The following is a 24,252-nucleotide window of genomic DNA, read 5'->3' as shown; positions in this document are numbered from 1 at the left end:
ACCCTATGGCTGTGAGGCCCCAGCCTGGGGCTGAGTGTGGCCAAGGAGGTCTGTGGTCTCTGCCACCTTGTCTGGGAACTGGTGGACAAAGGGACCGATGCTGGAGACCAACCTGCCTGAGCACTTCTGCTGCACTCTTCGGCTGTAGCTTCCTGGGAACCCTACAAAGCTGGCTAGGAGCCCTCAGGTCCCAAGCCTGGGTCCAGGATCTGGGGTGCATTGACCTTCTGGAAAGAGCACGAGGGAGGCCAGGACACGACCATCTCTGGTGCTGTCTGTCAAGGCATGCCTGCCAGGCCCTGCTCAGGCTGCTGGCAGCCCCCAGGACAGAGCCAGCTCGGGGGCCAGAGGCACAGGGGCTGGCCCCCGCCCCGCTCCGCCAAGGTCAGGGTGGGTGTGCGTTTCAGGGGAAGCAGTAGTACCGCCTGCCTGTGGGAGGCCCTTGTCTGGGCTTCTGCTGGGGCCCGGGCCCTCCAGTGCGCAGCAGCAGGGTAGGCGCAGGGACCCCTGGGAGAGCAGGGAGTCACACCTGTCAGCCCCCAGGGTCCTCCTGCATCTGACAGGGCCCAAGGGCTTGTTTGCCGACCACTCCTCTGTGGGTTGTTTTACTTGGCCATTTAAAGTGTGTGTGTGTTGAGTTCGTAGACCCCTGGGTAGGACGTGCTCGAGGGAGGAGCCTGAAGAGCCCAGACCCGAGGCACACACCCAGCTCTCGCCCCCTCCCTCATGCCTCACCTGGCCCCCCAGAGACCTGGACGCACGGGCCAAGAACGAGTTCTACCGGGCCACATTCCGGCTGCCTGGGGACGAGCGCCTGGACGGCCACACGAGCTGCACCCTGTGGACCCCCTTCAGCAAGCTGCACATCCCCGGCCAGATGTTCATCTCTAGCAACTACATCTGCTTCGCCAGCAAGGAGGAGGATGCCTGCCACCTCATCATACCCCTGCGGGAGGTGAGCACCCAGCCCCCACCTCCTCTGCCCCGACTTGCCTGGGGGGCCCTCAGCATTCACCTGTCTCGATGGGCACCTGCCCTGGCCAGGCCTCTTGGGAGTGGGCACCCAGGGCTCATCCTCGGGCTGCCTCAGCACGTGGGCAGAGGGAATAGGCTTTGGCGTGCCAGGAGAGCGCCCACTGACCCATAAGGGAACCGCAGGAAGGACCCGCTCCTCCCTGGTGAGGGTGCCCCTCAGGTCTGCCTTCCTGGCCTGCAGTGGGACTGGCAGGGCCTTGCTTTGGCTGAACATGCAGGGCACTGACCCTGTGCCAACCCCGCCACGTCATGCTCAGAGGCCACCTCGCTGTTCCTGCCTGACATCGGCCTTGGTGATGGCTCAGCCTCGGGCAGTATCACCAGAAGTCAGCTCTCACTTGTAGGAGGTGGAGGCCCTCTTCCCGCTGCTGCACCAAGCAGTGTGCCCAGTGAGGGCGAGGGAGCCCGGACCGTAGGCCCGGCCAGAGGGCAGGGCAGGCCTCCAGGCCGCCTTTTCCTCTTGGCCCAGCAGGGCAAACTTGCCAGTGAGGTGTGGGGGGTTTTTGTTTGTTTTAATTTTTATTTATTGATTTGGACAGCGAGAGAGAGACAGACATTGCTTGGTAGTTCCACTAACTTATGCATTCATTGGTTGGTTCTTTTTTGGTAAGATTTTTATTTATTTATTTTTAGAGAGAGGGGAAGAGAAGGAAAAAGAGGGGGAGAGAAACATCAATGTGCAAGATAAACGTTGATCAGCTGTACATGGATCAGTTGCTTTTCAACTAGGGACCTGGCCGGCAACCCAGGCAGTGCCCTAACTGGGAATCAAACCAGAAACCTTTTGGTTCAGGGGCCGACACTCAATCCACTGAACCACACCAGCCAGAGCCATTGGTTAATTCTTGTATGTGCCCTGACCAGAAATTGAACCCACAACTATGGTGTACTAGGACAACACTCTAACCAACTAAGCTACTTAGCCAGTATCACACATGGAGGTTTTTTAAGTTATAACCTAAATCATAGTATTTTGTGAGTAGTGAGCCCTGGCTGGGTGGCTCAGTTGGTTAAGCATCATCCTGTACACTAAAAGATTGCAGGTTCAATCCTCAATCAGGGCACATACCTAGGTTGCAGGTTCAGTCCCTAGTTGGGGTGCGTACGGGAGGCAACTGATTGATGTTTCTCTCACATCAGTGTCTTTCTCCCCCCATTCTTCTCTCTCTAAAATCAATAAATACATCCTGAGGTGAGGATTTAAAAAGAACTAAAAATTAAATTGAAAAACCCTAGAGCAGTGAGACCTTCCTGGCGTTTGTACAAAGCCCTCCCGCTGCAAGGGGAGCCGTGAACAGGTGCGGGCCAGCATGCTGCCTGGGCAGACCCAGGAAATCCAAGGGCTCGAACAACACCCAGCTCCAGGCTCCAGGGCTCAGGGGTGGCCTTTCATCCCACGTTCTGTTTGCCACTAGGCCTGTGAGCTTGCCTCGGAGCTGTGCTGACACGGCCCCCAGGCTCGGGCGCAGGGAGGCAGCGAGGGAAGGGGCTAGGGGGTTTCCACGGACCCAGCTCCATACCTCCTGACATTTCTGAGGACAGAGTGCTGGCTGAGCCTGGGAGCAAGACCGTCCTGTTGCGTTCCTTGGATGGGCTCTGGGGCTGGTCAGGGTGGAGGCCCTGGCTTCCCAGGGCTCCTCCCTGAGATCTGGCTGCACCTTGACTTTGCCCACCCCTCAGACTCTCCTCACCCCACCCCAGGCAGTGTTGCCCCTCTCTCCGCCTGCTCTGGTGAAAAGCAGGAGCCACCATTGACTCTGACTTGACCTCCTTTCTTTCTTTTTTTAAAGTAGACTTTATTTATTCATTTTTAGAGAGAGAAAGGGAAGAAGAAAGAGAGGGAGAAAAACATCAAGGTGTGGTTGCCTCTCCCACACCTCCTTCTGGGGACCTGGCCTACAGCCCAGGCATGTGCCCTGACTGAGAATTGAACTGGTGACCCTTTGGTTCGCAGCCTATGCTCAATCCTCTGAGCCACACCAGCCAGGACTGACCTGGCCTCCTTCCTGCATCCAGACTCCAGCACATCTCTTCCTCTCCACAGGTGCCCCAGGGAATCCAGCATGCGCTGGGGCCCCTCAGGAGCGTCCTGTGCACACCCTGCCCCTTTTGGGCCCTCCTTCGTACAGTGGCCCGTGCACTTTAGTAAAACATCAGTCAGCACGTTTGCACCTGTGTGGAACCCTCCAGCATCTTCTCCTCCTGGGCTTGTGAGCTATCCACCCCCAGATCTCAGCTCACATTCATGCAGGTGTGTGCGCTCACACATGCATGCACATGCATGTACCACATACTCGTGTGTGTGTGTGTGCGCGCATTAATATACACAGAACACCGGCACATGGCACACACCACCCATGTGCATGCACATGCACACATGGTACTCACACATGGATACACCCACACATGGATGTGTGTACCTACACAACCATACATGTGTGTATACACTTTACATGCACACGTATGCACTCACAACCCTTCTTCATCTGGCCCCAGCGTCTCCAGCCTGTCCTTGTCCATCAGGCCAGCTTGGCACCTCCTCAGGGTGGTTGCCAGGCCTCACCCATCTCCTCACCTGGCTGCACCAGTCTCAGCTCAGACACTACCTCCCCGGAGGATCCCTCGACCCAAAGCAGCCCAGTGGCCTCCCAGTTGGCCTATCACCCCCACCACCCCTGCTGACCATATTTAGCCTGTGTGGTCATGTCTGTCCCCACCCCAGCACTCTGCAGGGGTGCCCTTAAAAACCTGGCCTGCACCCTCCATGCCTGTGCTGCTCCGCCCATGTTTCCTGTGGTCAGGGCCAGGCCCCAGCCACACCTGCGGGCACGAATTCTGGAAATCAGTGCTGAGGATGGCCATGTGGGGGCTGCTCCCCAGGCTCTAGAGCAGAGGAAGAACTGGCCATTTGGGGAAGCTTCTAAGGCCTAGCAGCTGGGCCCACCATCCTCATGACAGACCTGCTGGGCTGACAGATGGAAAGACAAGGCTGAGACATGCACAGAGCTTCCTCACAGCAGCAAGCAGCGGAATCCAGCATGAACGTGGTGGCCCGAGTGCCCCCGCCCACTCACTGCACCCTCCCGGGAGGGCCACCAAAAGCCATTGTGCTCCCATGACCACAGAGCCTTCCAGCTTTTTGTCCCAAGACAGACACCTGGTGTTCTTGCCTTCTCAGGTGACCATTGTTGAAAAAGCTGACAGCTCCAGCGTCCTGCCAAGCCCTCTGTCCATTAGCACCAAGAGCAAAATGACCTTCCTGTTTGCCAACCTCAAAGACCGAGACTTCTTGGTTCAGAGAATCTCTGACTTCCTGCAGAAAACGTCTCAGCAGCTGGGCGGCAGCAGCTCAGGGAGGAAAGCCAGTGTCGAGGACCCGGCTCCAGAGGTGCGAGGGTGCCTGGGGAGCTGGGGTTGGGGATAAAGGCCAGGACAAGAGCCCAAGCAGCCCTGTGGTGCCTCCCACACAGAGCAGTGCCTGTGGTAGCAAACTGCCCCGGAAGGCAGGTTCCCGCAGGGGCAGGTGTTGGGCATCATCCACACTGGGCCTGAGGGGCTTGATGGCTGTACCCCCCAGGAAGTGGGCGTCACTCTGATGGGAGACCTGCCCCATGGGAGTGGGGGGGGGGGGGTGCGGGCGGGGAGGTCAGGCCAGAATTTGCTCTGTTGGCAGTGTGAGGGCTGGAGGCAGAGGTTCCAGAAAGCCAGGGAAGAACCCTGAAGATCATGGCCTCCTTGCAGACCTTTGTTCCTGGCGCCCCCTTTCCTTCTGCCAGCCCCATACTATGTTCCCCTCCCCCTTCCTGCATGTTCCTAGAATGCACAGGGCTCCTTTCTCTTGCCCTTAGCCTTCTGTGCAGTGGGAAAGCCGATTCCCAGGCTCTGGCCTTCCTGGGGCCTCCCCTAATGTAGGTCGGACCCTGTGGGATAGTAGCCCACAGCAGAGATAGCCCACAGGTGGGGCCCCTCTTGACATCCACTTTTGGGTCTGCATCCTTATCTTCGCCCTCAAAGCCCCAGCAGCCTTGGTAGAAGCAGCAGACCACTGACTAAAGCCCCGTGTGAAGCTGGCATGAGTGTCCAAAGTAGCGGCGCATGGGCCAGCAAACTCTAGAACCTTCAGAGTCCCAGGATCACAGTGGGCAGGCAGCCTGAGGGAGACAGGACCCCTTGCCTGCCTTGGTGGGCAGGTGTGGAGGGCAGCACAGGAGGGACTGCTTCGCACGGGATTCTGTTGCTCTGACAAAGGCAGAGCAGGTGGGCAGGCTTGGGCCCGGGCTGTGGATGGGCCGTGTGTGCTTTCCCTGTGTGGCTCCCTGTTTCTGCTCCATGGCCTCCCCAATACTCTCACCTGACAGTCCCAGCCAGAGCCAGTCACTGGCCAGGGGCCTGGGACATCAGGGCAGCTGCCACCAGCAGCCATTCTGGCAGGCTGAGCTGGTCCTGCACCCCATAGGCTGGAGCAGGGACAGCGTCCCCAGAACTCTGCACTGCAGCCAGGCACCAGGGAGGCACAGGAGCTGGCTTTTCAGGGTTTCTCCTGTCCTGGCCCTGACCTTACCGAGAGGGCCTCCCAGTGGAGGCCAGCCAGCCTGGGGAGGCCTGGTGAAGGGGGACAGTGCCAGTGTCTGGTGGACCGAGCCAAAGCATAGCATCCTGCTCACCCAGGCCAGGTGCTGCCCACCAGGTGGTGACTGCCTGCACGTGGGCATCCCAAGGGCCCAGCGTTCTCTGTGTTCTTTTTTCCAGCCTTTGCCAGCTCCCAGGGAGCCATCAGAGCAGCCCACCAGCCCTTCCTCGCCCTGCGGGAGCCACCAGGGCTCCCTCTCACAGGAGGCACCCACTGCTTCCCAGGGCCTACTCAAACTTTTCCGGAGAGACGCCCCAGTGGAGGACCTGGGAGCCAAGGGGGTAAGCCCAGAGCACAGACTCCGAGGCCCAGGCTGGGGCAGTCAGGGCCAGCCTGCAGCACTGGGCCCACTGTGGACAGTGCCCGCCAGCCCACCTCTGCAGGGGGGCCCAGGGGCCTGCTGCCTGAGGGCTCGTGGGGCTGTGCCCAGCCCAGCCTGTGCTGGTGGCAGTTTCACCATGAACCCTTGGAAGCCTGAGATGGCCTGTCTGCATGCTCGATGCGGACAGAGGGCCCGAGAGCCCCTAGCCCCATCACCTGGGCCACACTCCCAGGCTCCCTGCTGCTTCCCCCCAGGCCAAGGAGAAGATGAAGGAGGAGTCGTGGAACATCCACTTCTTCGAGTTTGGGCGAGGTGTGTGCATGTACCGCACGGCCAGGATGCGGGAGCTGGTGCTGAAGGGCATCCCCGAGAGCCTCCGAGGGGAGCTCTGGCTCCTCTTCTCCGGTGAGCTGCCCTGCTCACCCCCAGCTGGCCTCCCTCTCAGGGTGGAAGTGGGACTCCTGGGGGAGGGGGGTGTTTGGGCCCATGCAGGAGGGGTGTCCTGGGGAGCAGGCACCAGGGTGGGGTGCTGTCACCCGGATGGCGCCTTCCCACCTGCAGTGGGACTCGGGTAGCCCCCCAGGCCCCCTTTCCTCAGGATGGGCTCTGACAGAACTCGTGCCCTTCACCACTTGGACAGTTTCAGGAGTACGGTGTCGGGCTCTGGGACTTGGGTGGGACCACCCTCGAGGAGCAGTCCACCAGGGAGCCCTTGCCTCACACCACACAGCTGACTCCGGAGTTCCCCTTCCACTATGCAGCCCTGCTCTGGCAGTGTGCCCACAGTGGGGGGTGGGGGGAGAGCCAGCTGACCGCCGAGTCTCCACAGGGGCCTGGAACGAAATGGTGACTCACCCTGGCTACTATGCTGACCTGGTGGAGAAGTCCACAGGGAAGTACAGCCTGGCCACCGAGGAGATTGAGCGCGACCTGCACCGCTCTATGCCCGAGCACCCTGCCTTCCAGAACGAGCTCGGCATCGCTGCACTTCGGCGGGTGCTGACTGCCTACGCCTTCCGGAACCCCACCATCGGCTACTGCCAGGTGAGGGGGGCGGGCGCCAGTGGCTCATGGCAGCAGGTCCCTGCGGCCCTGGGCCTGCGCCCTGGTATCACACCTGCACCCCAAGAAGTGCCTGGCCACAGGGGAAGGTGTGATTGCAGACAGTGTTGACTGCAGGTCTCACCCCAGTGCTGTGTGCTGCGTGCGTCTGGTCTGGCACTCGCAGTTGCGGTGCCGGTGTGTGTGCGGTAAGACACACAGCAGGAGGCCTGCCATCTCTGTGGCACTCCGCGTGTGCTTGGGCAGCCGTGCACGCACCACCTCTGGAGCTCTTTCCCCTTATGAAGTGTCCCCCGCCCCCATTAAATAGCTCCCCAGGCCCCCCGCAGCCGCTGCTCTGAAGCCCTTCCTGTCTGTGTGCCCCTGATCCCCAGGGGCCTCAGTGCTGTGGGGTCGCACAACGTCTGTGCTGCTGTGGCGGCTTCCTGGAGCACAGCATCTTCCAGGTTCCCCCATGCTGTAGCAGGGGTCAGCGTGTCCCGCCTTTTTAGGGCTGAGTAAAAGCCCATCGTCCAGATGGACCGTATTGGTCAGTCCATCTCCTGGTGCACAGGCACTTGGGCCCCCCACTTCTGGCTGGCCAAGCCTGGGGTGTAGCGCTGGTCTCACAGTGACCCTGCGTTTAGCTTTCTGAGGGATCGCCACAGCGGTCTGCACAGAAGCGGCACCTTCCTCCATTCCCCCAGCACTGCCCAGGACTGCCAGTTTCTCCTCATCCTCGCCGACACTCGTCACTTTCTGTGTGTTGGTAACAGCCATCTTGACGGTGTAAGGTGTCCCCTCATTGTGGCTTCGCCTCACATTTCATCATAAACCTCCCAAGAGTATTCCTGGCCGGGTCAGATGGCTTTCTGTTTCCCACAGACTACCCCTGGACTTTAGAGAAGCAAGCCAGCTCCCTAAAAGCCACTTTCTGTAGGGCCGCTGTTCTGCCTAACGTCTTCCCAGTGCCTGGGGAGCTGCTGTGCCAGCTTTAAGTGTTATGCTCCTTTGTCGCCACTAAAGTGGCATGTGGGGGCCCCCGCTCCCCACCATAGCCTCCCTATAGCCACGTAGCCTGGCACACCACTCACTCGCACACCTGTCCAAACCGTGCCACAGCTCTGACACCGGACGCCACTCTGAAGAAGCGCCACGTGCTCGTGTCTGCCCTCTCGGTTTTCCACCTGCCTGCAGGCCCATGTGAAGGACCGGCTGACTGGCTTTGTCAGACTGGCTGCGTGCAAACTGCTTTTGGACAGATTGCGAGGAGCCTAGTGTGGGATGCTTTGCTGTAGAGTGAAACCCTTTGGAGGAGGGTTCAGTTCCCCTTGGTGTTCAGCTCCAGTGCCTCCCCTCACCATGTCTGTGCCCACAGGCCATGAACATTGTCACCTCGGTGCTCCTGCTCTACGGCAGCGAGGAAGAGGCCTTCTGGCTGCTGGTGGCCCTCTGCGAGCGGATGCTGCCTGACTACTACAACACCAGGGTGGTGGGTGAGTGCCTGGGGGGGGGGGGCTCCCCAGGGTGCAGCCACGCCTCCCGGGGTCAGGCCCCCTGCCCAGCATGCCCCACCCGTGAGCCTGTGCGCCCCTGGCCACACCACAGGCCGCCCCCATCCACACTGGACAGATAAGGAGGCTGCGTGCAGGCCCCAGTCAGTTCACTAGGTTTCCCGTGGAATCCCTAGCACAGGCTGGCAGGAAGACAACAGGTTATACTTGGGTGGTTTTTAAAAGTCAGCTTGGTGCCTGAACTCCTATACATCTAACTCTTCATAAACTTTTTACTGTGGAAGGTGCCCGGCCTCATCCCTAGAGCACATGGTGCCTGAGGACCTGTCCCCACCACCCCCGACCACCCCGAGTGCGCTCACAGGCAACCTGTGTTCGCAGCACACGTCACGGCGCCTATAACTACGCCTGTTCTCTCAAGATGTCCCTCCCTCCTTGTTTGTTTTTTGAGCCTCCATTCTTGGGGTTCTTTAGAATCTCATCTATTCACCAGCTACAGGGCAGGTGCAGAAGCCACACTGAGGCCACTGTGACCTATGACACTTCTAGGGAGAAATTTTTGTTTCCCCAGAAATAAATCCAGTCTCATGGGAGAAGTCGTTCTTTTTTCACAAGGGTTTGGAAGTTGTGGAAAGCAAGCGTGAAGGGTTCCTTCTTTTCTCTGCCTGCCCCACCCCTCTTCAGCCTCTGCTGCGGCGGAGCTGGCCAGGGCACCTCAGCTTCCTGCCCCTTGGGCCCGGGCCCCACACAGGCCGCAGAGTGGCGGGCAGGGCTCACCGTGTTCTTGGTGCTCTCCCTAGGGGCCCTGGTGGACCAAGGCATCTTTGAAGAGCTCACAAGGGACTTCCTGCCCCAACTGTCCGAGAAGATGCAGGAGCTGGGGGTCATTGCCAGCATCTCGCTGTCCTGGCTCCTCACCCTCTTCCTCAGCGTCATGCCCTTTGAGAGTGCTGTGGTCATTGTTGACTGCTTCTTCTACGAGGGCATCAAGGTGGTCCTGCAGGTGGCCCTGGCCGTCCTGGATGCCAACATGGAGCAGCTGCTGGGCTGCAGCGACGAGGGCGAGGCCATGACCGTCCTGGGCAGGTGACTGAGCGGCCCTACCCACTTCCCACCAGCGCCCAGCCAGGGCTAGAGGCAGGAGGGAGCCTCCTTTCTCGTGGAGACAGAAGGCACGGGTTGGTGGTCGCCACTTGGAGAACATCAAATGGGAGGTGGCCTGGACGGGCTGGGCAGGCAGTGGGAGGAGCAGGGCCTCTGGCTCCTGCCTCCCTGAGCCCAGTAGCATCCCTCCCACCTGCCACCAAGGCTGAGCCCCCACACTGGGCCTGCTGTGACCTCCAAACAGTGGTTCTGGCGGCCTCCTCTTCAGTCTTGTCTTTATAGACACCCTGGGGGATCCAGCCCCCTCCCTCCAGGCCCACGACACTCCTGCCTGGGGCCCTATGCCTGCTTCATTATGGTTTTCCCTGCTCCCCTGTCACCCACCAGTGTCCCACAGGGCCCTTTCTGATTGGAATCTGACCTGTTTCTCCCTTGGGATATAGGGACTCCCTGTACCACTGTTGGCTCTCTGTACAGAGGAGCTGAGTCCCCATCTAGGCCCTCATACCCCTCCGTCATGGCCCCTCGTGGCCCACTGCGGCCCAGGCCCCGAGCTCTGTGCGGTCCTGCTGGCTGTGTGCACACGTTTGCCCGGCCTGGGGTGCCAGCCGTCCAGGACAGCTCAGACACTACCACTTGCCTGCTGAGCCAGACCAGGTGCTGTGGGGGCCTGCAGGGGTCCTGTTTTTCATCCAGAGTCATGTCAGAAGGCTCAGCCAGCGGCCAGAGTCTGAGATTGGTTCTCGCGCCCATCTCTCATGCCAGACACACTGGACCCCTCCTCAGGAACAGGAGCTGTGGGTGCAGGAGGTCGACCACCCTCTCCCACCGCAGTGTCAGGCCCAGCCAGGGAGCCTGGGAGGACTTGAGGTCCTGAGGCTGCATCCCTGGGGAAGCAAGTCCCTGAAGACACCCCACAGCTGGGTTCCTCTTACACCTTTCTCCTAGCCCCTGATTCTTGCTGGCCAGGGAGTCCCCAGGGCCCCAGGGCCCCAGCAGAGGGAGGAAGTACATCCCTGCAGCAGGGATCACTTAGCAGAGGGTAAGATGCCCCTCTCTGCCTAATCCCCACAGGTACCTGGATAATGTGGTCAATAAGCAGAGTGTCTCTCCACCTATCCCACACCTTCATGCCCTGCTCACTAGCGGAGATGACCCTCCCGAAGAGGTGGACATCTTCGACCTCCTCAAAGTGTCCTATGAGGTCAGAACTCACAGGGATGCTTGGCCGAGCCACTCCTTCCTGCCTATGTGGGTGCGGGCGGCCTCAGCAGTGTGGCATTCCACTCTGTGGCCTCCCTGACCTCACGGAGTCACCTCTGCCCAGCAGAAGTTCGGCAGCCTGAGGGCCGATGACATTGAGCAGATGCGGTTCAAACAGAGGCTGAAGGTGATCCAGTCCCTGGAGGACACAGCCAAGAGGAGCGTGGTACGGGGCCGGTGCCAGCGGGGCAGGGCGGCGACCTGGGGGCTGCTCCTACTGCATTGTCTCCAGGCCTCCCCTCAGGACGGGCAGGTGCCGAGCTCCCCAGTGCCACCTCGTGGGGGGCTGGCATCAGGTGTGGATGCCAGTCCCAGCTCCCACTCACGGGCTAGTCACTGGGAAATACATCTGACACCCCGGTGTCTGCAGGCCAAGTGCCATCTCGCTCTGCAGCAAGCCTTCCTGCCTGGCAGTGCCCATGCCCCTCGCCCCTGGGGGAGAACTTACCGAGAAGCTCTAGAACACCTTCCCAAGAGCCATGCCAGGGTTTCCCCAGGGACCAGACTGCAGCTACTAGACTCCCGCCCCGCACCCTGGACCCCTGACCAGGCATTCAGGACAGAAAGCAGGAGGCAGCGTGTGTGGACTCAGTGGTGGCAGGCAGGTGTTGAGGGAAGTGAGTGGACCTCACTCTTGCTCCTGAACGGGCAGCCCTCTGATGGTTGGCCAGCAGGCAGCACAGAGAGGGTGGTTTGCGTCTTTTTTCCTCATCCACACGGGGATTCTCTCCAAGAGCATCTTGCTTTTCCCCGTGCAGGAACTTGAGGATCAATCCATCACCGTGTCCATTTCTCTTTCCTGGCAGGTCCGGGCTATCCCTGGGGACATTGGCTTCTCAGTTGAAGAGCTGGAGGACCTCTACGTGGTGTTTAAGGTGACAGCCCAGAACACAGCAGCACCCATGCCTGCCCTAGTCCCTGAGCGCACACCCTCAGTGCACCCTCAGCACAGCTCCTTCTGCCAGAGGAGATCAAAAACAGCCTCGGATGCACAAACCTCATGTGGCAGGATTTAATCCTTGGCGTTTAGGCAGGACATTTTCTGAAGTGTCAGAAAGTCCACTCGAGTCAGCTGACACAGAATGTGACTAAAGCTAGGAATGCACAGCTTCAGGTGTGGCTGGAACCAGGTGCTCAGACATACTGTCAGGCTCCCCCATCTCTGACGTCCTCTGCGCTGCTCTTCCTGTAGAGTGGCTAGACCGTTAGCAGCAGCTTCGGTCATCCTGCCATCCCAGTAACCCCATGAAAATAAAATTTTTCTTTCCAGTTGGTTTTAGCTAAAGGCTCAGGGCGCCATGGCTATAGGCAAGTGTTTGTTGCTGGGCCAGAATGGCTATGTGCCCGCCCTACCCCATTGCTCAAGGGTGGGACAGAAGGAACTGTCCCAGAGTTTCAGGTGCTACAGAAGACAGGGGGAGGGTGCTGAAGGCTGGGCACAGTCAGCAAAGGCCACACTGGGCAGTTCTGGTCACTTCTCACATGCCCCCCAGCTGTCTCCGCTTGGACCTCTGAGGTAGCCACTGTGCTGTGGCCTTAGGGTTGGAACAGTGGAGCCAGCCACAGCCTAGCCCAGCTCCCACACCTGTGAATGAGGGCTGGTGGCTCCGGGCAGAGGTCCCACGAGGCCTCGACCAGCTGAGCGCTCACCACTCAGCCTCTGCAGCCCTAGAGGAAGGAGGGGGGCGGGCCCGTGGAGCAGCCCGGCAGGCTGACCACCATCTCAGCCGTCTGTGCCCCCTGCAGGCCAAGCACCTGGCCAGTCAGTACTGGGGGAGCAGCCGGCCCACTGCTGTGCGCCGGGACCCCAGCCTGCCCTACCTGGAGCAGTACCGCATCGACGCCAGCCAGTTCCAGGAGCTCTTTGCCAGCCTGACACCCTGGGCCTGTGGGCCCCACACGCCCGTGCTGGCCGGGCGCATGTTCCGGCTGCTAGACCAAAACAAGGACTCGCTGATAAACTTCAAGGAATTCGTGACAGGGATAAGTGAGTGGCCCCAGGGTTGGTTTCCACTGGGGACACGTGGGGGCCCAGTGGGGCCCTTCCTCCCTCAGCCCAGTGCTGCCCACCACTGTGTCTGCGGGCCCAGAAGAAAGGGCAGAGCAGGGTGCCCTCTGGGACCTTTCCAGAGGGAGTTGGCTGTGAGGAGGGGCCCAGGAGAACCTCCTGGAAGGAAGGGTGTGCAAATGAGGGCCCATGTGGGATTGGGAGCCCTCTCCTCAGTGAGCCCCATCTCTTCCCATCCTCCACAGGCGGGATGTACCACGGAGACCTGATAGACAAGCTCAAGATGCTCTACAAGCTGCACCTGCCACCAGGTGAGAGCCGCCCCTAGAACTCCCAGTGAGGGGCACTCACCTGTCCAGAGCTGGCCCTGCAGTGTCCAAGGCAAAGGCCTCTGGGGGTGCCAAACAGAGTGGGGGCACCCCTTACCCACCAGCTAGTGCTAAGCAACAGCGCAGTCAGGGTCAGAGAGCAGGGCTGTGACCTGGGTGGGGCTGCCCATGGGCTGGGGCCTCAGGAGCATGGGCAGCCTGACTGAAACCCATGAGGGGGGTCAGAGTGGAGAGTCAAGCTCGAGATGAAGCCCTTTGCATTCATTAGCTTGCTCTTAAGTTTCTCAAGGGTTCCAGTTCCTCCCTGGAGGGGCTCCCCGGGTACCGCCAAAGCCCTTGGGTAGCCTGGGGAGTCCTGCCTTGTGGCCATGAGCAGGAGTCACTGCCCTGCTGGGGGTGCTGACAGATGGCATGGTGGGGTGGCTGTTCTGGAGGCAGGCAGATCATGAGGTGGGTGGGCCAGGTTTCCCAAGTTCAGCAGGGTGGCCCTGAGGATGGCTCTGCAAAGCGGGGTCCCTGTAGGAGCTGTACCTGGGTGGATGGAACTCTGGTCCTTGGCATTCCGCTGTGGGGCACAGCTGCTCCCTGACTGTGCCCAGGGTCATGGACCGTGCCCAGGGTTGGCAGCTGCCTCGGAGTTCAGCCCAGGTGGCAGTTTGAGGTGGTTTCTGCACAGCTAGAGCTGGAAAGTCCTGCCCGCCCCCCACCAGGTCTCCCCTGCAGTACAACAAGCATCAGTGGACTCCACGCCTCCAGGGGAGTAGTTCCTGGCCACCAGTGGGTCTGCTGAGGCAGAGGCAGGGCTCTCCCACTGGGCCAGGAGCCGGCTCTGTCTAGGGCTGCAGTGCAGGGGGAGAACCCCACCCTGCCACCTTCCACTCACACCCTTTCCACACAAGTCACAAAAGTAGCAGCAGCCAGAGTCTGGCCTCACTGTGACCACATGCCTCGTGGCCAGGCTGGAAGTGGCAGGGCACACCAGTGGGCCAGCCGAGCTTTGCCCAGGACTCAGGAGGAGGGCCTCGGGGAGAGTGACCTGGTTTCCTCCTGCCCTCACCCTCCTCTCTCGGAGCACAGCCCTGAGCCCGGAGGAACCTGAGTCAGCCCTGGAAGCAACCCACTATTTCACTGAAGACAGCTCTGCAGAAGGTGAGTGCTGCTGGGACAGGCCCTACAGCCTCGCTGGCTGGCTAGCTGGCTGGCTGGCTGGTTCGTTCGTGCAAGACCCACACAGGCGGCCTGCAGCCCTGAGGGTGGGATGGGGGGCTTCTCTCTCGTCGAGGGCACATCCCTGGGGGGTTCTCACTCGTGTCTCTTGTCTCTGCCTTCTGGACTCCGGCCTCTCCTTCCCTCTGCCCTCCACTCCTCTGCTCTCCCTTCCAGCGTCTCCTCTGGCCTCTGATCTGGATCTGTGCCTGCCCTGGGAGGCTCAAGGTCAGTCCTGGGGCAGGGGCTCCCCTGGGCCCTGGGCTTCCTCCAGGCCTTGGGCTCCATCTTCCTGACAGTCCCTTGTGGGGTCAGGAGGCCGGCGAGCTCTCAGTCCAGGATGCCTCACTTGTGGCTGAGTCCTCGAGAGGTCCCAGAGCCATGCACTCCTGTGGCCTGGGGAGGGTGCAGCGGCCTCTGTGCTCATGGGGGGCAGTCAGCGAGGACTCACTGCACAGCAGGCACTGTGCAGGTGCCAGGGTGCCAGCTCCACAGTGCAGGCAGAGAACCTTCAGTTGTTGGGGTCATGGGGAAGGCACTTCACTGCAGTGTGGGCTCCAACGAGGCAGCGCAGGAGGGCAGCAGCCCCCCCCCCCCCCCCCCCCGCAGAAAAGTGTTTTTTGTGTCCCCACACCCTTCCTGTTAGGGAAAAATGCATCTGTGGAGCGTGCCATTAGAACTCATTCCTGCACGGCAGACCAGAGTGGAGGCTCCTGGGCCTGGGACTTGGGGGTCGAGCCACTGGGTAGAAGACACTCACTGAACTGACCAAAACTCTCCCTATACCTTCCTGGGGGCAGGGGTGGTGCACAGTGCACACCAAGGATGGTGCCCCCAGACAGCGTGTTGAGACACCCATGGCAGGCAGTCCTGCTGACAGGGTCATGGCTTCCTTGTCCTCGACTGTAAGGCCCGAGAGCCTTGACTTCAAGTACACAAACTAAGCAAGCAGAGGACCTTTGTCATGCTCAGAACCTGGACAAATTGGTGCTTCAGAGCCTGTCCTCACACGCCTCGTAGTCCCAGGCAGTAGGTCTCCATTCCACAGCGAGGAGTGGAGCCCAGAGGGGCGTGCCTGTCCCACCACGGCAGAGGGCCAGAGCTGGGGTGCTGCCGCCAGCCAGAGGTCCCCACCAGCCACACTGCCCCCAGGAGCAGGTCTGGGGGAGCGGGAGGCAGGAGGGCTCACCCAGGGATCTCAGCTGGCTGCTCGTTGGGAGGACCTGGTGGGGCAGGCGGAGCCGCCATCACTCATGGTGACAGGAGTACTGGTGGCACCGGCCAGCAAGGCAGGACCACCCCGAGGCCGAGACCTGTTTCTGGGCACCCCGGACAAAGGGGCCCATGTCCTGCACGTGGCGCTAAATTACATGACCTCAATGTGTACATGCAAAGAGAAAAGGCCAAGAAGCGGTCACACAGGACAAGAAGCCACTCCCAAAAGGAGACAGAGGGAGTTACAATGCATTTGCGAAATAGTACATGTTCCTTCTGGCTGGGGCCCTCCCTCCAGCCTTCCACCATGGGGGTTGGGGGCCGCGTCCAGCACAACCCCACAGAGAACCAGACAGCCTATCTCTCCCTGAGTCCAAAGTCACCAAGTCCAAGGTCACCGTAGCAGTCACAGTGTGTGCCAACTCCAGCAAATGTGTCACTTTTGTTTGTTTATTTGTTTCTCTTTTTAATCCTCACTTCAGGATACATTTATTGATTTTAGAGAAAGAGAAATGGGGGAGAGGGAAACATCAATCGCTTCCCATACACGCCCCAACTGGGGGTCAAACCGGCACCCTATGTAGGTGCCCTCGTGGGGGTCACACCCACAGCCTTTTGGTGTGGGGACAACGCTCCAACCCACTGGGCCATGGCCAGGGTCAATGCGTGGCTGTTAGAAACACAGAATGCAGAGCCGCGCTGCATCGAAAGCTTCCTCCTCAGCATGCCGGTATGAGGCTGAATTGTGCTCGAGGATCCGTAGTTTGAGCGTGTTCAGCAGAGAGGACAGAAACTAGGCCTGGGCTTTTTCTCCAAAGCGCATCTTCCCTGAAACACTGCAGGGCGAGACCTGCGACCCTCCAGAAGACAGGAGGTGAGCGCAGGCAGCTCCAGGGCTCCCGTGGCTGCGGAGAACCGAGCCCCGCGGCTGCAGGCTGGCCTGCTGCCAGCCGTGTCTGCGTCTGCAGAGAGCAATGCCTTGGCGGTTCAGAGTCACAGCAGGCCCGCTCTCTGTTCTTTTCTCCGTCATCCAGAGGTACCACGGCAGGAAGAACGAGAGGGAGGTGGAAACGAGGATGTCCAAGAAAAAAGAGGAGGTATGACTAGGCCAGTCTCCACTGGCTGGTAGGCAGCCCCAGCCCCAAGGCAGGAGCGCCCCACCAGGGAGCTGGAAAACCTGCCTGGCTCCAAGGCTCTGCCTGGGGAAAGGCGGAGGCCATGAGGCCCTGCCTGTGTCAGCCTCAGGCGCACGTCTTCCAGCAGCTGTGAGTGCCCCAGGCTGTTGTCTCTGTCACTGTGTTGGAGGAGACAGGCTGGCTTGTCTTTATCAGTTTGAGTCAAATCTGCTTTAGCACAATCCAGCAGAGACCCGTGGGTGTTCTGGGGTATTCTTTCTCTGCCACCCTAAGTGCTGGGACATTTTATGAAAGGGCCCAGGTAGCTCCATGCCAGACCACACTGTGGCCCACACATTCCCTGCTACCAGTCCCCAGCCCTTTCGTTTGATAGATGAAGGTTAATTTTTTCTTCCCAACTCACAGAGGACAAGGGCACCAGCCCTTCTGACTGTCGGCACTACCTTCAAATGTGGGCCAAGGAGAAGGAGGTCCAGAAGGAGACCATCAAGGACCTTCCCAAGATGAACCAGGTAGGCCCCACCAGGCCTGCAGTGTGTGCCGTGAGCATGTTGGCCAAGTGGGGTGCCCCTCTGGCACCCCCAGAGTGGGGGATTCTCCTACCTACCTCTGGAGCCTGCCACTCAGATGGCAGTCAGGGACAATTCCAGAAAGACAGCAGGCCAGGGACTCCAGGGCCTCACAGTTACTCACTGTCCTGAGCCAGAATCACCCCGGGGGAGGCTGCCCCAACCCCCACCCCCAGGCAGAGACTGACACTCTGTTCTCTGGGGAGGCGGCCTCCCGGTGCTCCTGCTCCTGCCTGGACCACAGGGAGGCGCTCTGCCCACGCGGGCTTCTTGCTCATGTGCTGGTGTCTAGGCCGGAGCCTGCCTCTCAGTGGAGGGCACAAAGCCAGGGCCACAGATGTGTAACCAGAGGCAGTTCTTGAGTGCAGCCTGAGCGTGGCTCTGCTCTGCCCTCGGGGCACTCCTCCCCCCAACCCCCTGCCTGTTGAGGGGGCGCCCAGGAGGCCTGCACGTGTGGTTTCAGGACCTGGAAGGGGATCTCCCCGCACCCCTCAACTAACCAGGCTGCCCTTGTGTTGTCGCCACCCTCTTTGTCAAGCGCAGAGTTGAAGTTGCTTCCAATTAAAGATATAAAAAGGCTCTCAGTGGCTCTGAAGCACAGTGAAGAAACCCCCAGGCTTGGAGAGTTGTGGTAGAAACACGTCCCTCTCTGCCAGCAGAACGGGCATGGGGATGGGGGAGCCGCCAGGTTGTTCTCTGTGCTGGGAGAAGGGCAGCGGGGGAGTAGAGGCCTTCTAAGGCCTTGCTTCCCTCTGTGGCCCCTGTGGGCACAACTAACAGGACAGTCCCCCCCCACAGCACACAGAGGGCCAGCACTGGCCATCTGACCCCTCTTACCACCTCTCTGCCCTTTCTCTGCCTTTCCCCTTAAAAGGAGCAGTTCATCGAGCTGTGCAAGACGCTGTACAACATGTTCAGTGAAGACTCCATGGAGCAGGTCCTGTACCACGCCATCGCCACAGTGGCCAGCCTGCTGCTGCGCATCGGGGAGGTGGGGAAGAGGTTCTTGGTGCAGCCAGACAGGAAGCCCCGGGACAGTACCCCTGGGGAGGACCAGCCAGCAGCCCCCAAGTCCACTCAGAACCCTGTTCATGTGCCACAGCCCCCAGCTGAGAGTGACACCCAGGCCAAAGCTGGCGGAGACACCCCACTTGGGAAAGCCCCGCCGGAGAGCCCGGCGGCGAGCGAAGAGGGTGGTGGTGAGGGCCGGGGCTCGCCCCCTCAGCGCCTGTCTGACGACGAAACCAAAGACGACACCTCCATATCCTCCTACTCTGTGGTCAGTTCAGGCTCCCTGCAGTGTGAGGACCTGGCCGAGGACACCGCGCTGGTGGGCGGGGAGCCCTGCAGCCCCTCAGCCGCTGTCCGCAGCGGGGGCTCGGTGGACACCGACTGGAGCATCTCCTTCGAGCAGATCCTGGCCTCCGTCCTGACCGAGTCTGTGCTGGTGGACTACTTTGAGAAGAGAGTGGACATTGGACTCAAGATCAAGGACCAGAAGAAAGTGGAGAGACAGCTCAGCACCTCCAGTGACCACGAACATTCTGGGATTTCAGGCTGAAGACCACCAAGTGGGAGCTGACCTCTCTCCCCGCTCCCTCCCAGTCTGTTTTCTCTTGAAGGACAAAGGACGCAGCCTCCCCTGCTCCCTAGAAGCAGCGACTTGCAGAGGGAAAGAAGGCTGAACAGCTGCAGGGGCCCAGGCCAAGGCTCCCTGCCCCTTTCTACCCCTGGGCCTGCTGGGCCCTGCAGAGTGCCAGGGCCCCCCTGTCCACCCAAGGCCAGGTGCCTCTGCCGCAGGCAGGCCACACACATGGCCTCCATGCACAGGTGCTGTCCTGCGGCTGAGGCTGGGGGCGAGGGCGCGGGGGTCACCTGCCTGCTGGGCACTGTGGAAGCTCCCCAGGAGCCCCGGAGCCAGAGCTCTGGCTGAGGGACACCAGGTGCCAAGCGGGCACATTCTAAATGCTCTCCCTAGCCCAGAACCCTCACCATTAACCTTATGAGCACACCCCTCAGGTGCTGGTGTAGCTCCCTGCATTCATTTCACTCACCTAAAAAGGTACACTGTGCTCAATGCCTTAACAAGTCCCTGAAAGAATGGGAAAGCACGCTGTGTCCCAAGCCTGAGCATGACTCTCAACCACTATCTGGGGCTCAGGCCGCCTTCCTGAAGTTCAAGACACAGTGCCCCATGGGGCAGGGGTTCAGGCCCCCAGGGAGGATGGGGACACAGGTGCCGATGCAGGCGGAGCAGGGCCAGTGCTGACCCATGACAGAGCCCTGAGCTCCATGCTCCCTAGGTGTGAGCAGCCCAAGTCTGGGTGCAGGAGGCGTGTCCTATTGGGTCAGGAAGCAGACCATGGGGCCACCGGCTGGGCCACAGGGAGCCCCTCGCTTTGCTTCAGGAGCTGATGGTCGGTGTCCAGTGTCTGACATGCACACAGAGCCACTCTTGCTTCTGCTGAAAGATACATCTCTGTGACTATTGCTTTTTAAAAATTTAATAGCTTTATTGAGGCATAACTTACCATAAAACTTGCCTGTTTTATTACAATTCAGTGGTTTTTAGCAAATTCACAGAATTGTGCAACCATCACCACCATGCAGTTTTGGAACATTTTCGTGCCCCCAAAGCCCTTCCTGGCCCTGTGCTACCAGCCCGTTCCTACCCTCAGCTCCAGGAAACCATGAATCTACTTGCTGTCTCTCTAGATTTTATGGCTTGTTCTAAAAATAACAATCGCTATGATTTTACCTTGTTCACAACTTCTGGGTCACAGTCTCAATAAATGAAGAAAAACACCACCCAGGAAACTGAACAACTGTTTTCTTTCGTGACAACAAAGTCATTCAGTGGGTAGTCCTGGTCCAAAATGGCAGCAACGGCTGGGTCCCAGGTTCCTGGACTGCTGGGGTGGTTCTGGCCACAGCCGGCACAGCCTGCATCTAGTGGAGCCCAGGCAAGGAGGGCACAGCCCCCATGCGGAAGCCCCTCCCTGCATTGTCACGCTCCGAGGAGTGGCAGCAAGAAGAATGCTGTCTCCCTGAAGTCACACCAGAGAGCACAAGAGACCCAAGTTGGCCATCCGGCCCCTGGTAGGGCCCAGGCCCTTACCCAGGGAGATGGTGACCACACTCTTGTCCATAAGGGTCATGCAAATCCGCTTCCAGCCAGCTACAAAGCTGAATAAAGAGAGCCCAACCACAACCCAGTGGGGGCCGCAGCACTGGTTTGGACCCTTACTCTGCACACGGATGGAAAAGTGCATGGGACCTTCAGACAACCTTCGTTCCTTGTGTCAGACGATGTCTAGAGTGTGCTGACCATCCGTCTCTGCTTCTGGCAAGAGGTGGCTGAAATAATTTTAGATTGGTCATTAAAAAAAGTCATTCATTAATCAATGTCGCTTCTTTTCCAGTGTTTATACAAACTGATCAAATGCTTTTGCCATAAAGTAATTCCCAAAGACTCTTACTAGAAAGACTATGTTCTTGGCCGTAATTCAGATATATGAACAACCCAGGCATGTGCCCTGACTGGGAATTGAACTGATGACCCTCTGCAGGCCAGTGTTCAATCCACTGAGCCGCACTATCCAGGGCCATTGGTTGATTCTTTTATGTGCCCTGACTAGGGATCAAACCTTCAACCTTGGCATATTGACATGATGCTCCAACCAACTGAGCTATCTGACCAGGGCAGGATAAGTGTTTTGTATACCATGTAGAAGTATAAATTTGAGAATATACCAACAAAATTAAACAGGAGTATATAAAAGAGAAATCTAACCTTTTTATATTGTGAGGGAGGGTCAGTTTTCTCTATTCCCTCTGTTTTTCTGGCTGGTCTAATAATCGACATGAGACAAATTAACATGAGAATATAGCCAAATTTAATTATGTACGCACATACAGGGGTTCCATAAGAATCTGGGGCCCAAGGAAAAATCCGCGGTTAAGGTTTACATGCCACCTTGAGCAAAGGAGCAAAGGAAGTGGTATGTAGTGGTTTGGTGTAGTAGACTGTTCTGCGTGGCCCAGCTCCCACTCAGAGATGCATAGGACCCACGTCCACAGAGAGGTTCTCCTGTGGGGAATTAGGCCTGCAATATACCTAGGCCGCTGTGAGTCTTGCTTTTTGCTAAAACCTCCTCACCCTGAATTGACATTTACTGCAAAGCACCTTCCTAAAATCCAAGCTAAACCTTCCAAGGATAAGTGTAACCAGTCCAACTACTTTTACCTTTTCATTTGCAAATATCCCTCGTCTGTGATGTGATTACCAGCATCCTCTCCTTTGTTTTCTATAAAAAGGTAACCACCTAAAGCAAATCTGTGCATAGTAAATGAGGACCATCATGTAATGGGCGGAGAAACTCAATAAAGGCCTGTCATGGTGGAAGCCAAGTCTTTTGCTCCTCTCGAGGGAAAAGCCATGCTGGCCCTTTTCCTCCACCAGACTCAGTAGTCCGTGTGAATGTCTCAGTTCATCCATAATGATGCGGACACTGCAGGTCGGTGTCTGCATCAGTTTGGAACTTCAAAGCAGGGCAGAGCGGCATAGCTCTTCACAGGGAGGTGGAAGAACAAATGTTCTGTAAACAGATGTTTGCTGGCCCGTATTTAACAGTGGGCTCAGAGAGGACTTTGATCCAAAAGGTCTAGCTAGGTTCCCCGCTGTCTGAAACATAATAGCTCCTATTAAACTTTCGTTCTCTGTGATGAGAGCTCCTTTTCTGGAGCAGGTCCTCCATCTAAATTTTTTTAGGCACTTCAAGGGAAGGGCAAAGTTTTTCCAGAGTCTTTCATTTCTTAAAAATAACCAGCTTAAAGTAACATCCCAAAGAAACATTTTGGGGTTGGCAAACTCTGTTCCCCTTCAGTATGGTAAAGGAATGTACAAAAAAGTACAGTAGTACTTTCATCTATTTATCATTCAACCTGGAATGCTATGCCAAATGCTTAACAACCAGAACAGTGTTAAAAACTTTCACAGCCAGGCCTGGTTGCTGTGGCTTAGTGGATTGAGCGCCAACCTCAGAACCAAAGGGTCACCAGTTCAATTCCCAGTCAGGGCACATGCCTGGGTTTTGGACCAAGTCCCCAGTAGGCAGCATGATAGAAGCAACCACACATTGATGTTTCTCTCCTTCTCTTTCTCCCTGCCTTTTCCTCCTCTGTGTCAGGTAAATCAATAAAATCTTAAAAAAAAAAAAAAAAAAAAAAAAACTTTCATAGCCAAAACCTTCTCTGGAAGAAAGGGCTTATTGAGCCAAATGCTGGCCAGCAGAGGAACAGGCCCTGGCACATGCAGTGGTGAACCACAGCACCAGGCTGGATAGAGAGGCAACATGTCAACTAAAAATGTTAATGTATGTTTATTTTGTATATTTACATATTTCCTTTTATTTTTTAATTCTCACCTGAGGACTTTTTTTTCATTGCTTTAGCAAGAATGGAAGAGAGGGAGAGAGAGAGTGAGAAACATTGATGTGAGAGAAACATGGATTGGTTGCCTTCTCAGACACACCCCACCTGGAGAGAGAACCCAAACCCTGGGAATGTACCCCTAACTGGGAATTGAACCTGCAACTCTTGTGTTAATGATGATCAAGCCACACAGGCCAGGCCTATCTGTATATATGTTTTAAACCTGCTTACCAGGTGAAATAGTGTATCAAACCATTCATCAAGTCATTCTTGATTTTCAAGAAAAAATACATATATATGAATTTTTAAAGGATTACATGTTTATTTCAGAAAGGAGGAAAAATAGAAGTAGAAAACAATTTTTCCTTAAGACTATTGCTCAGTATTTTGGTGTTTCTTTTTTTATTTATCTTTTTCAAAGTTGAATTCATACTGTGTCTGAAATTTTTATTCTGCTCTTTTTCACTAAGCATAAAACATTCTTTGTGAATGTAACTCGAATGTGGAAATAAATGAAGACTCTCCCAAAAGAGAAGAGGGACTATTTACCCAGAGCTTGCTATAGAAAAGGAATCAGCCACCGCCACTCGCATTTAGCAGACACTGCAAACCCAGGCAGAAGGGTGGGGAGGCTTAGAAAACCAGGCAAGTCTTCAGGTGCGCGTGGGGCAGCAACGCTGGGGCTGGCTGACTGGAAGGATGTCCTATGTAATTGGATGGGGCAGCACAATTGGCTTTCTCTGGTTTGCCCTGAGATGGGATAGGAGGTGAAAAACAGGGACACTGGCAGTCATTGACAGTCCTCATAGGCTCAGGTTTGACTTACGGCGCTAGGGACAGCAGTTGCGACTCCGCCCCTGCCTGGGCAGCCTTGCTCCTGCACCTGCAGAGTGGAGTCTGAGCAATAGGGCTTCCGCGGGCTGCAGGCTGCAGGCTGAACTGGTTTCGTTTACCGCTGCCTCCGTGACCATGACTGCTTCCCAGGGTTCTCCGCTGCCCGGCCCTCCGGGATCCGGCTCCAGGTTAACTGACCACGTCCTCTCAGTTGTCTGGCAAATTCCAACCTTGGGCCCAGGAGATGGACCGGGGGGAGGCGCCCTCCAGCACCCTCTCCGCCACCTCTCCGAGACAGGAAGAAGCAGAGGGAACAGTGCGGGCGAAGGCTGGACCCGAAGCGGCGCGTCGAGGCCCAGCCCTCGCGACTACCATCTGTCCAGCCAACCCACGAGGAAGCGCTGGCTCAGGGAGAGAGGCGAACTGGTCTGAGATCAGACACTAACTCAAACCACAAACTACGCCCGACTGAGCAGCAAATGGAGATTGCAGTCGTGGTGTCGAAATGGGCCGGGCCGACCGCCCAGACGCGCTGGGGGCTAAGCGGGGAGGGGGCTCCTGCAGAGGTGGGGTGGGCCGAGGCCCGGGCGCAGGGCGCACGCGTGTAGGAAGC

The 24,252-nt window shown here is 57.9% G+C and overlaps 1 protein-coding gene across 2 annotated transcripts in view; it reads left to right on the top strand.

The window, feature by feature from the left end:
• TBC1D9B (TBC1 domain family member 9B) overlaps positions 1 to 20,766 on the top strand; it is a 33,601-nt gene extending 12,835 nt beyond the window's left edge. Inside the window, exons 6-22 of one of the 2 annotated variants that reach the window (XM_028527754.2) lie at positions 748 to 955; positions 4,214 to 4,423; positions 5,785 to 5,946; positions 6,242 to 6,392; positions 6,817 to 7,031; positions 8,407 to 8,524; positions 9,343 to 9,628; positions 10,721 to 10,850; positions 10,977 to 11,075; positions 11,716 to 11,784; positions 12,656 to 12,896; positions 13,163 to 13,228; positions 14,324 to 14,395; positions 14,630 to 14,680; positions 16,702 to 16,764; positions 17,209 to 17,315; positions 18,247 to 20,766. In XM_028527754.2, coding sequence (XP_028383555.1) covers positions 748 to 955; positions 4,214 to 4,423; positions 5,785 to 5,946; positions 6,242 to 6,392; positions 6,817 to 7,031; positions 8,407 to 8,524; positions 9,343 to 9,628; positions 10,721 to 10,850; positions 10,977 to 11,075; positions 11,716 to 11,784; positions 12,656 to 12,896; positions 13,163 to 13,228; positions 14,324 to 14,395; positions 14,630 to 14,680; positions 16,702 to 16,764; positions 17,209 to 17,315; positions 18,247 to 18,933 — 2,935 coding nt within the window. In that variant the 3' untranslated portion in view covers positions 18,934 to 20,766. The remainder of the gene's footprint in view (positions 1 to 747; positions 956 to 4,213; positions 4,424 to 5,784; positions 5,947 to 6,241; positions 6,393 to 6,816; positions 7,032 to 8,406; positions 8,525 to 9,342; positions 9,629 to 10,720; positions 10,851 to 10,976; positions 11,076 to 11,715; positions 11,785 to 12,655; positions 12,897 to 13,162; positions 13,229 to 14,323; positions 14,396 to 14,629; positions 14,681 to 16,701; positions 16,765 to 17,208; positions 17,316 to 18,246) is intronic. The other variant, XM_028527755.2, reaches the window with a different exon arrangement.
• Positions 20,767 to 24,252: the final 3,486 nt, after the last annotated feature.

This window comes from Phyllostomus discolor, chromosome 13 (assembly GCF_004126475.2).
Source record: "Phyllostomus discolor isolate MPI-MPIP mPhyDis1 chromosome 13, mPhyDis1.pri.v3, whole genome shotgun sequence".
In the NCBI taxonomy this organism is placed as follows: Eukaryota; Metazoa; Chordata; class Mammalia; order Chiroptera; family Phyllostomidae; genus Phyllostomus; species Phyllostomus discolor.
The sequence above is the reverse complement of the archived record's forward strand: the minus strand, read 5'-3'. Positions and strand labels throughout refer to the sequence as shown.